The sequence below is a fragment of the Procambarus clarkii genome, chromosome 58 (genome assembly GCF_040958095.1).
Source record: "Procambarus clarkii isolate CNS0578487 chromosome 58, FALCON_Pclarkii_2.0, whole genome shotgun sequence".
NCBI classification, from domain to species: domain Eukaryota; kingdom Metazoa; phylum Arthropoda; class Malacostraca; order Decapoda; family Cambaridae; genus Procambarus; species Procambarus clarkii.
The window spans coordinates 23,810,896-23,822,903 of NC_091207.1; the positions used below are offsets into that span (position 1 = coordinate 23,810,896).

General features: G+C 39.3%; 1 protein-coding gene across 2 annotated transcripts; it reads left to right on the plus strand.

The window, feature by feature from the left end:
* The first annotated feature begins 1,810 nt into the window (after positions 1-1,810).
* LOC123767913 (uncharacterized) lies at positions 1,811-11,694 on the plus strand. Of its 2 annotated transcripts, none has more exons than XM_045758032.2 (3): positions 1,811-1,960; positions 3,817-3,873; positions 6,547-11,694. In XM_045758032.2, the coding sequence occupies exons 1-3, from the start codon at positions 1,918-1,920 to the stop codon at positions 9,111-9,113; spliced, it is 2,667 nt and encodes an 888-aa protein (XP_045613988.2). In that variant the 5' UTR covers positions 1,811-1,917; the 3' UTR covers positions 9,114-11,694. The 2 variants fall into 2 exon arrangements, with proteins under 2 accessions (XP_045613988.2, XP_045613987.2); XM_045758031.2 differs by lacking the exon at positions 1,811-1,960 and adding an exon at positions 2,048-2,196.
* Positions 11,695-12,008: the final 314 nt, after the last annotated feature.

Here is a 12,008-nt window from a genome sequence, read left to right on the forward strand (position 1 = left end):
TTTACATGAGACTAAGATTAGGATGCAAATATATTTGGCAATATGGTGTTGATGTCAGTGAAAAAAGATAAGGAGTGTAAATTATATAGTATGCCGCACGCCCACACCCTCACCATTTGGTCACCACTTGGTCCGGGAGACATCTCCCGTCACGCAGGGTGCAGTTGCGCCTCCACAGATCTCCAGTATCATCTATTGATACTGGTGATGGCTCAAAAGGGCCACCACTTACGGGCTATTCATGCCCGTGCCACCTCTTGGGTGGCTTAATCTTCATCAATCATCAATCTACTCATCCACGGGAGACATTTCCCGTCACGAAGGGTGCAGTCGCACCTCCACAGATCTCCAGTATCATCTATTGATACTGGAAACGGCTCAAAAGGGCCACCACTTACGGGCTATTCATGCCCGTGCCACCTTTTGGATGGCTTAATCGTAATCTTGGACACATTCATGGGAGACATCTCCCGTCACGCAGAGTGCACTTGCACCTCCACAGATCTCCAGTATCAGCTCTTGATACTGGTGATGGCTCAAAAGGGCCACCACTTACGGGCTATTCATGCCCGTGCCACCTTTTGGGTGGCTTCATCTTCATTTTAACACATTCACACGGGAGACATCTCCCGTCACGCAGGGTGCAGTCGCGCCTCCACAGATCTGTAGTATCATCTATTGATACTGGTGATGGCTCAAAAGGGCCACCTCTTACGGGCTATTCATGCCCGAGCCACCTTTTGGGTGGCTTCATCTTCATCTTCTGTTTAAAACACGGGAGACATCTCCCGTCACGCTGGGTGCAGTCGCACCTCCACAGATCTCCAGTATCATCTATTGATACTGGTGATGGCTCAAAAGGGCCACCACTTACCAATTCATGCCCGTGCCACCTTTTGGGTGGCTTCATCTTCATCTTAACACATTCACAAGGGAGACATCTCCCATCATGCAGGGTGCATTCGCACCTCCACAGATCTCCAGTATCAGCTCTTGATACTGGGAATGGCTTAAAACCACTTACGGGCTATTCATGCCCGTGCCACCTTTTGGGTGGCTTAATCTTCATCAATCAATCCCACACCTTAGAACATTATGTATTAGAGTGTCAACTTATTGATAACTACAGAAATAAGTAATGTACCACATCAAATTATTTGGATGTGTGATAATGGTATGATAGACAGTATAATTAGGAGCTTCAAGAATTTTGTCCCGAGTCTAACACTTATATGCTATGCTTACTATATTAACCTGTAATGTTAAATGGGATTCTTGTATTGTGATTTGCGTATTTGTACTCACTGAATTTGTGCGCCTTGAAGTGGAGGGGGATAGAAATAGCCTAAGCTACTCAATCCCTTTGAGAGTTATTTTTTCTTGTCTCAATAAACATTCTTGAATTTGAACTTGAACACATGTAGTTGACTTAGGGGAATGATGATGATCGAGGGATCGGATGCCTCTGTAACCCTTTCCACCACCGCCCACGGGATGGGTATGGGGTACACAATAAAGAAAAAAAATGAATGGAATTGAATTGTTGCGCACTATCAACACAAGACAGAATTGAACATCAACACGATGTTGTGAAGGCTGAAATTCCCGCGAAACTCTGTACTCCTTGACCGTCATGTATCCGACACTTGCCAGTGTCTCTAGCTTTAACTGAGAATTAGCGTAATCAGACGTCCGATTTGCAATATATTTACTAGTTATAAATACAACAATTAACAATAATAAAATAAGTAATGGTTTGGCATCAGGAATACCATAAAAACACCTCACCTTTGTGAGGTGGTATATATATCACTAGTTATTGAACTAAGGAGAGTGTTCGGACACCAGCCTCATACTTGTGTGATGGTAAACAAGAAACACTACGACTTATGAACTTTGATATCAAATAGTGCAAATATGTCTCAGACAGGACCTCCCAGTCATTACTATGGCGCCAAGGGTAAGTAATTCACCGTGGCATTAACGTTGCAACTTAAAATAGGTGTAAAAACGCATTCTTTTTCGATTTTATAACGGGTCCAATACTTGTGTGGTTTCTCCAGAGGTTTCCCAAGACGGTTTCCACTTCTTGGTTGACACTTATGGAAGGAAATTTGAAGGCCAAGCAGGCCCTGGCAGAGTGCATCACTATGAGGGAATTCGGTGAACCTATTAACCTATACGATGGGTTTTGTTGTAAGTGTAAAAAATCGCTTTGAATCGGCAATCCCTTGACAGTGAAGACAAGGTCACAGTAGTATTAAATGAGAATGTCTATTGTGGAAGGTTGCCAGTATATTTTATATAAGGGCGTACATGTTATACAGTATATGTATATACTGTATATATATATATATGTCCAGTGAAACTTTGGAGCTATGAAATATTCAAAGATTCTTCAGTGTTTTTTGTAGAAACAATAAGGTTGTAAACCATTTTGGAAAGCAGGCACTGTTGGGGAAACTTGGGAATGTTTTAGAGACATCTTGCGAAGTGTCTGAATTTTGATTCCTAATACAGTATATGGTAAGATGTACAGACAGGGCTGGATCTAGCTGTTTTTGGGACTTAGGCTAAAATAACAACAAAATTTGTTTATTTTTTTACCAAAATGTGCAGGTACAATATATACTATATTGTGTGTATATCACGAAAATAAACACATGATTAAGAATGTGACAATGTCAGACCACAGAGGAAAATGAAACAGGAAATTTCCTTAAGTACTTTCGTATATTAAATACATCTTCAGAAGGAATGTATATCTTCAGATCTTCCTTCTGAAGATGTATTTAATATACGAAAGTACTTAAGGAAATTTCCTGTTTCATTTTCCTCCGTGGTCTGACATTGTCACACTATATATTCTTTTGGTGCAGGCAGTCAAAAGCACCTGCAATCTTACCCTATTACCATATCCTTTTTGGTTGAGACCTTATATTCATTTTTAATTACCTTGCGATGATTTTGGGGCTCAACGTCCCTGCGGCCCAGTCCTCGATCAGGCCTCCTCGTTACTGGATTGGTCAATTAGGCTGTTGGATGCGGCTGCTCGCTCCTGACGTATGAATCACAGCCTGGTTGATCAGGAAACTAAATGATCATTATGGTTTAGAATACAAAAATAGTTCAAAAGGATAATGCTGAGCTATGAGACATGTTTCTAAGACATAATTCCAAATGCAAAGTTTTCCTCATTATGTTTTGTATGCTTATATCCTCTTTAAACAAATAATAATAATTAATTGTGTTGGGAGACAGGCAGCCAGTGTATCTATACATGTCAAGTTTATATTGAGGTCATCCCCCCTTCCAAGGTCAAATAACTGACACCACCCCCCCCCTCCGTTATGCAACCCCACAACAAGTTGACAAATTCCTCGGCACCTGTTTACTGCTAGGTGAACAGGTACATTAGGTGATAGGATATGCATCCAATCATTTCTGTCCCACCCGGGATTCAAACCCAGAATTCCCGATCGTGAGTTGAGAAAGAACACAAATTTACTACTGACTGTATAGATGTAGTATACTGTATAGTATATAGGTGATTATATAGATGCATTAATGTAACGATTCAATGTATTAATAGTAGTATGAGTCATTGTTATTGTTGCAGTTTAGCTTTAGCTAACCTGTAACAAAATGTCAGTGAAGTGAGCATCATATTACTGTATATTTATCTGATGTATAAATATAAAGTAATAAAAGTGTACTGCGGATTTGTTGTCTTTCTAAATGTACAATCGTATTCAGTGTTTGTGCTTTGTATAATTGTGTACACTACTGTATTTTTAACTTCTACATTTATTTCAGATGAAAAAGTCAATGGTATCTCAAGTGATGATAGTGACCTGCTGGCACATGGAATAGGTAAGATAACTTTTACCACTGCAAAAATATACCGTGACTAGTTTTAGTTATTATGCACCCCATGCCCATCATGTGGGTAGTAGTGGAAAGGGCTTCAGAGGCACATAATGGGCTCAGGGACTGAACCCCAAAATTAAATTTGCTAAGCAAGTTATAGTCTTGATGAGCTAGTTACAAAATTTGATGCACACTGTCACATCAACATTGGGCTTGACCAAAGTCAAGTTTCTAAATCAAGCAACTGACATATGAAGAGAGCTAGTGTCATAATTGATGGGTTTATCCTGCACACCACCCCCCACCTGCAGCCATCCAGTGGGCAGCGGTGGATAGGATACATATCACTTAATTACAACCTATAGTTAGCAAAACTAGGGATATTTGGTTAAAATTTCTGGTAGCAGATCATTTTGAGTCAAATATTTACACATCTCTTGAACATTTGTTATAGAACTGTCTCTGAATTTGTGTATCTTTTTGCACTCCATCACATAGTGACAGAGGGTCAGTAATGTTTAAATAAATTATAAGCTAACCCAGTGTATGCATGAAAGCTTGCTCCTTTCTGAAGGAGCCTTCTTGGTGGTTAGTCCAACTAGTGGTTCCCAACTAAAGCTGAGACGTCTTCCAACTACTAAGTTGCCTCTGCCGTCAGAGTCATATTTGGCCTACTGGGGTCCAGAGCGTGTGACAATCACCCATACTGAGAAAGCATCCAGAAAATCAGTGAAGCAATATAGACAACTATAAGGTTCACAGAAAACAAAGCACTGAAACAGACACTCCTCAAAATGATTAATTCAAAACAATTAGTTTTGAAACTAGCCTGAACCCCCTAGTGCAAATGGCCGCCAACAAGTGGCCGGCTTGAAATGTTTTGGCACCAGCCCATTTTGGCGACGGACGTTTTAGCACCATTCTAAAAACAACTGTCCAGCCCTCAACAACCAGATAACAGGTTCACATAGAATTCTAACCTAAACTAGTATTAAACCCTAACCCAACCTATAAAGCTACATTACAATTTTTAGTGATTAACAGATTTGACACTTTTATTTTTCAATAAAGTTACATAGCCGGGCGGCCAACCGGCTATGCCAGAATGCCACAATCCAAATGGCTGTGCCCAATTGTCTTGAACACCTTGACTTTTTGACTTTGGGTTTGGATTTTGTGACTAGCACCTGCTCTGCCAGGTGCACAGCTCGGCTTCTAGCTTCTCAGAGTTTGGTTCTCCACACAGTTCAAGTTTGGGGGGTGGATCCAGCATTCTTGCAGATGTTTTATCTTGCTTCCGTATAGAGTATACTGTCGAAAACGCGTCCTTCTGTTGGCCTTGCAAGAAGTTAGTCCAACCACGTGGGCTGGACGGTAGAGCAATGGTCTTGCTTCATGCAGGTCCGTGTTTAACCTCTGACCATCCAAGTGGTTGGACACCATTCCTTTTTCCAGTCCCATCCCAAATCATTGTCAAAAAATCCCTTAAAAGTGCTATATAGTCATAATGGCTTGGCACTTTTCTCTGATTCATTCCTTTCGTATCCTTTCTAAATAATTACATTATATTTGATTGCCCCAACAACTGTTGTCCAGGTTGGAGAAGCACTCAGCATAGGTGATCCTTCTGGCTAGGTTTTCGTCTTTGATCCCCGGTTGGCTTATATATGACTTGCAAGGCCCTGGTGGGGATTAACCACCGCACTGCGCACCTGGTTTCGGCAAAACCTTCATAGTGCAATTTTCAAGGACATATTTTTCTTGTTTTTATAAATGTTCAGGTAAAGTTAATGTCAAACCATTTCTAAACTCAACCATTTTCATTTCAAAACACAAAGAGTGATGAAAGCATTAAAATATAGCCTAATTAAAAAAAACACACACAAACAAAATATAGCCTAATTAAAAAGAACACATGTACAAGCTCAGAGCGCCTTAAAGCGCTCTATGCAGAACAGTGGTTAAACTGTATGAAGGTTGTCAAGTAGCAAGCACCAAAGAGCCCCCAAGGCCCCACCAGAAAGAGGTGCTTCATTACATTTAATGCTGCATTTTATGTAAAGAATTGATGGGGCTTTGAATTTAAGTAAATGAATCTTGTGAAGGCTATACAGTACTGTTCTGTATATATATATGTTAAGAAATGATTAGAGAAAAATTAGGTAGAATCAAAATCAGAATGACATGCTGTAGAAAGCAAGTGAAATTTAGAATAGAGTTGAAATTACATTCAATGGGTGTGTAAAAACATAGGAAGTAATAAACCAGTACAACTTTGACATATGGGAAGACAGCAAAACAAGAGGGGAAATGAGAGGGAAGAATTTGATCAGGGTTTGCAAAAAGGAAAAAAGAGGCATGTAAGAGAACAGAGGGATCACTGAGGAAGTGTTTTTTTTTCATTACCTAGAATTCAGCGTGAAAAGAAATGTATTTTATCATATTTCTGTTTTTAAAAAATTGCACTAATGCAAACAAGATGAAATTTGTATTGAATTTTACCTACATAACTTATTATTCAGTGTTACTTACAAAATGCTCTTTTTTTCCATTTTTTTCATGAACCTGTCTTGTATACGCTAATGACCACCGGGGAATTGAAATTGGAATACTTCTACATGGAAATTGTGCTCAATGTTCAACTATTGCAATAATCGGATACTTTCTGAACACCAGAGGACAGTATTAATATTCAGTACCAGTTGCCAGATTCATACTGTTATGAATCGGCAATATTTTTTGATAAGAAGCCCTATGAAAGACCCTTATTGCATAAAATGGTGAAAGAGTGGCACACTGAAATTCTTCAGAAAAGAATGGTAAAAAAGAAAAAGAATGAAGAAGCTATAGCTTTGACTCGGACCAGGAATGAAAGTCAGTGTAGTGGAGATTCAACTACCATCAGTGGAGACAGTCAGGAGATGACATCTGAGGATCTAAGCGAAGATAACCAAGATATAATTACAGATTCGTTTGAATCAGACATTGAAAAGTATTCTGAATCACCATTGCACGGAGTCGAAATTCCCCTTGAGGCAAACAGTACATTATCGGCTGCTTCAATGCAAGCAGGGAATGCATATTTGAGTCCGTCCTTTCTGAATCAGGACCTTGTACCAGCCCCAACTACAACACTACATCAGAGCCCTGACTTTAGTTTGTCATCTCTTACTAGTTCACAATTGAACATTTCTGTGCCCAAGTTAACCATCCCTGTTTCATTGCAGTCAGCAAGTTCTGGTTTATATTGCCTTAATTCAAACTTGCCTAATTTGGGATTCAATAAAAACAAAGATTTGATAACACCTCTTGAGATGGAACACTTAAAGAATTGTACTCCTGATGTATTATCAACATCACCAGGCTCAGAGCAGTCTACGCTTAATTTACCTTCCTTAACAATAGCAGACAGTAAAAATTCTTTGCTGACTTTGTCGTCACTTGCAGCAGCATATAAGGAGAGCTCTGGCCCTACCTTGTCGTCACTTGCAACAGCACACAAGGAGAGCTCTGGCCCCACTTTGTCATCACTAGCAGCAACAGCACACATGGAGAGCTCTGGCCCTACTTTGTCATCACTTGCAGCAGCACCCAAGGAGAGCTCTGGCCCTACTTTGTCATCACTTGCAGCAGCACACATGGAGAGCTCTGGGCCAACCTTGTCATCACTTGCAGCAGCACACAAGGAGAGCTCTGGCCCTACTTTGTCATCACTTGCAGCAGCACACGTGGAGAGCTCTGGGCCAACCTTGTCATCACTTGCAGCAGCACACAAGGAGAGCTCTGGCCCTACTTTGTCATCACTTGCAGCAGCACACATGGAGAGCTCTGGGCCGACCTTGTCATCACTTGCAGCAGCACACAAGGAGAGCTGTGGCCCTACTTTGTCATCACTTGCAGCAGCACCCAAGGAGAGCTCTGGCCCTACTTTGTCATCACTTGCAGCAGCACACATGGAGAGCTCTGGGTCCACTTCAGCTTCCACATTCTATGTGCCTATGCTAAACCTGTTGGAAAACTCTTGTCCAATTGAATCGTTACATTCAAAGAATTCACCTTTTAATCAAAATGCCGTACCTTCTCAGTTTTTGTCTTCAACAAAGAAACCCACCTTACCCAGTTCCATGCAATCACCATTGAGTAACTTGAATATTCCAAAATTAATTGGGCCAAATAAAGATAAGAATTTATATAATTCTTCAACCTTGAGCATGGGTGGTTGTGGGCTTCCTGTTCCAACAACTCAGGGCAACTTAAAAGAGGATAAATCTCCTGCTAGTTTAGCAAAATTCCTCCATACAGGTAACTTAACTTCATCTGTAAAGAAATCTGAGCAAGAAAATGCCACTCAGTTTATGCAATTGGATTGCCCATCAGATGATGCTGGTTGGCTTCAGCCAGCTCATAATTTAAATGTTGCTGGGGAGATGTCGGCAGTTCATGCTAACCCTCCTTTAGTTCAAAGTTGTCAGGCTTTGAAACCTCCACCTGGATTCAAAGTGCCAGCAGGTCTCTCATGCCCACCTAGTCAGCCATTTTCTAGTGGCTTGCCGCCACCACCTGGCTTTCCACCTCCACCTGGCTTTCCATCTCCACCTAGTAAATTATCTGCATCTAGTTTATCATCACTTCATGCCTCACAGTCACCGACCTTCTTGCCTCCATCTTTGTTTTCCCTTCCTAGTAATCTCCAGCCTGGTCAACTGTCCCATGTTAATCCACAACACCAACCTGATGTAATTCCAGGTTGGAATTTACCATTACCAGTAAAGCAATCAACTGAAATCTATGACTCCTTTAACAGCCATAATCATCCATATTGTATACCTGGCATTCATTATTCTGAAAAAGAAAACCAAGAAATGATGTTTCAAATGGAAGAGGAAGAGGATATGACACCTGATATTGACTTGCAAGCAGCCCTCGTAAAACCACACGAAGAGAGCATCCCAGCACCTGCTAGTGAGAAATGCAAGAATACCTCGATAACAATAGAACAAAACCAGTTTGAGACTGATTCATCCTTGTGCAAAGTGTGTCCATCTACCTTTGGCCAAGTGATGGTGAGAATACCCCACACTCCTCAAGTTAAGCGACTTACTGAAAAAATCATACACGTTCCCTTCCGCATATTTAAGTTTGATTGTCCATCCCCAGACGAGCTGGTGAGGGAGGCTTTGCAAGACCACCAAAATCCTGCATGGTACAGACTGGCAACTAGGGAGAGACAAAATAGAAGATAGATATTTACATTTTGTATTTTATCCTGTCTTAAATGTGCAACATAAGGATTTGTTTAAGTACTCATTCGTGTTGATAATGTTGAATGATGGGTAAAATGTGACGGAACTTTGCCGAAATAAAAGCCCAGTGTATTTGTATAGTTTTTATCAAATATTGAGTGCCACAAGCAAATAATGTTTAGTGAGTTTTTTTTTTTTATTACTCATGTACATCTTGCTCCATGAATTAATATTTTGTTTAACATCTCAATATTGTCTAAGCATTGAATTTCATATTATGCAGTTGCCCAGAATTTTGTAATGGTGTCCAGTCATGTACATAATGTGCATCAAATAATTATCACTCAATAATTGTTCTACCTTATTATTTATGCTATAAATAATATTTATAGCTATAAATACATTATTTATAGCAAGTATAAAGAATTATTTATAGCATGAGTGAAGATAGTAGTGACAAAAAAATTGAATAGAATAATAATGGGAAAAAATATATTACATTAAATAACTGAGACAACCTTGCATAAAGTATATGGATCCTTGCATAAAGTATATATATAAAGTAAATAAATTAAATTCCCTGAACTGGATCTGTTTTTACTCGATTAACGTCAACTTGGCATTGTAATATTCAATAGTAAGGTTTTAGTATCTGTGTGGCTTAGCTTCTGATGACGGATGTGGGTGGTTGGCTGTTGGCTCTAGACCCCAACAGGTAGAACCACAAGTAACACTGTACTATTATTTTAAATTTGTAGTTTGAATTGTCAGTGTTTTAACTGTATATTCAATTTTATATGTAAAGTGTTTGCATACGGTTCTGGTTTTAGTAATGTGTTTAATTATACAGTGACGTGAACTTTTAAATTTAAAAGTACAATACCTGATACTAGGTTAAACTTGTATCCAAGGGAACGTGTTTAGATGTTCACTAAGGGTTACAACTAGCGGCTAATATGCTCAGAATACATTTATGATGATAGAATATGCAAGTGTATGATGTTGCACAAGTACAAAGAGAGCACCTAGTGTTTATTTTTATATTAATACATGATGTGAACTGTATCTTTATGTACAAATGGATTGTCAACATTTCCCTTCCACTTTAATATTGATAATTTAAGTTTTTCATGTACATAGAGAGCTGAAGAAGTAACTTGAATAAATTCAGCAATCTTGTAATTGAAAGGTTCTTTATATACTGAAGGCACTAATGTATATACACTCATAAATATAGAATACTATAGAACACAAGAACTCCTTGTGTTCTATAGTATGATAATGACAGTCACACAATGAATGGGTGCCATTCGATCACAATGAATAGGTGACATTCATCAGCAGCAGGTGTGTGTGTGTGTGAGAGAGAGATAGAGAGAGTGAGATACTACATCAGTTCTTTGCTGTATCTGTGTACAAAGTTAGAGTTTTCTTAATAACTAATTTTAAACCTATTCTGTAACGCGAAATCTACAGTATTTGCTTATTGTAGTTGAAATACTATATAGTAGAAAATTGCTAGTACTTAGTTATGTGTGTGGATTTAACCATGCACTTGCCAACTGTGAACGTCATTTTATGCTAACTTTAGAAAATATTAATAGGTTGACTTCGGCCTCTGAAACATTGTACTATACAGGGGTACCTCAGTTTATGAATTTAATCCATTCCTAGAGACGTTCGTAGCCTGAAAATTCGTAAACCGAAGCAAATTTCCCCATAAGAAATAATGGGATTGAATTAATCCGTTCCAGATTCCCCAAAAAATTAATTTCAAAGTAAATTTTATACCTAATTCACCCAAATCTTGAGTACAAAAGTTTGTACAAGTTATTATTTACTTTTATTGATGACTCCTGTTTGCATATGGAAGACGGCGAGGAGGGGAGGGTAGAGGAGAGGTGTTACTGTTTGGAAGGGAAGTCCCCTTCCATTATAACATCAGGCAGTGATGACTTCTCTGGGGTACACACTCTGGCACATTTTGCCTGCATACCACTAGGACCTGCTTCTGAGTCACTGCTTGATTTTCTTACTAGAAATTGTTTCATTGAAGATTGTTTTTCCCTTCTTTGTAACATTTGTCTGTAGTGAGACATCACATTGTCATTAATAAGATCAATGCAACGGCCTGCTACAGCTTTATCTGGGTGATTCTTTTCAGCAAAACTTTGCAGTTCTTCCCGTACTGCACAAATTTTCTTAATTAAGGAGGAAGGGACAGCCTCTACTGTCTCCTCCCCCTCCCCTGAAGATTTGTTGTACCGCCTAGTTAATTCAACAACACATGTACCATTTTCATGTATACGAATGATCTCTTGTTTTTCCTCTATGGTCATTCTCACTTGTGTTTTCTTTCCTTGAACCTTACTACTGGCTTTCTTGGGACCCATAGCGAGATATATAATAACAAATTTTTATGTTCAAATAGCGAAAAATCCTAAAAAAAACTGTAAATCCTTGCAAAGAATTCATGCACGATAGTCACTAGGCGGGAGGCACTGGTAAACTGAGGAGCGATTGCCGTGCCACCATACGCGTATCAACAGACTCGTTTCCCGAGGTAACGTTCGTAACCCGATTCAAATTTTCCAAAGAAATCGGGCTCGTAGCCCGAAAAGTTTGTAAAGAGTTTCGTAAGCTGAGGTACCATTGTACAAACAAAACAAATTCACATATGTAATTTAGTACACACAAGAATTAAATCAGTAATGTTTCCCAAACTGTAAATACAATAATTGCATTTGCCTAACAAACTGCCATTTATCACTGTTTCGTCAAGAATTGTATTGTTTCATAAAGAGCATGGCAGCTTTGAGCTGCTGCTTCATACAGTAGGCATCTGTGCAGTTGTCCTCCAATAATTCTGATGAAATGTAGCACCAGTGATAAACA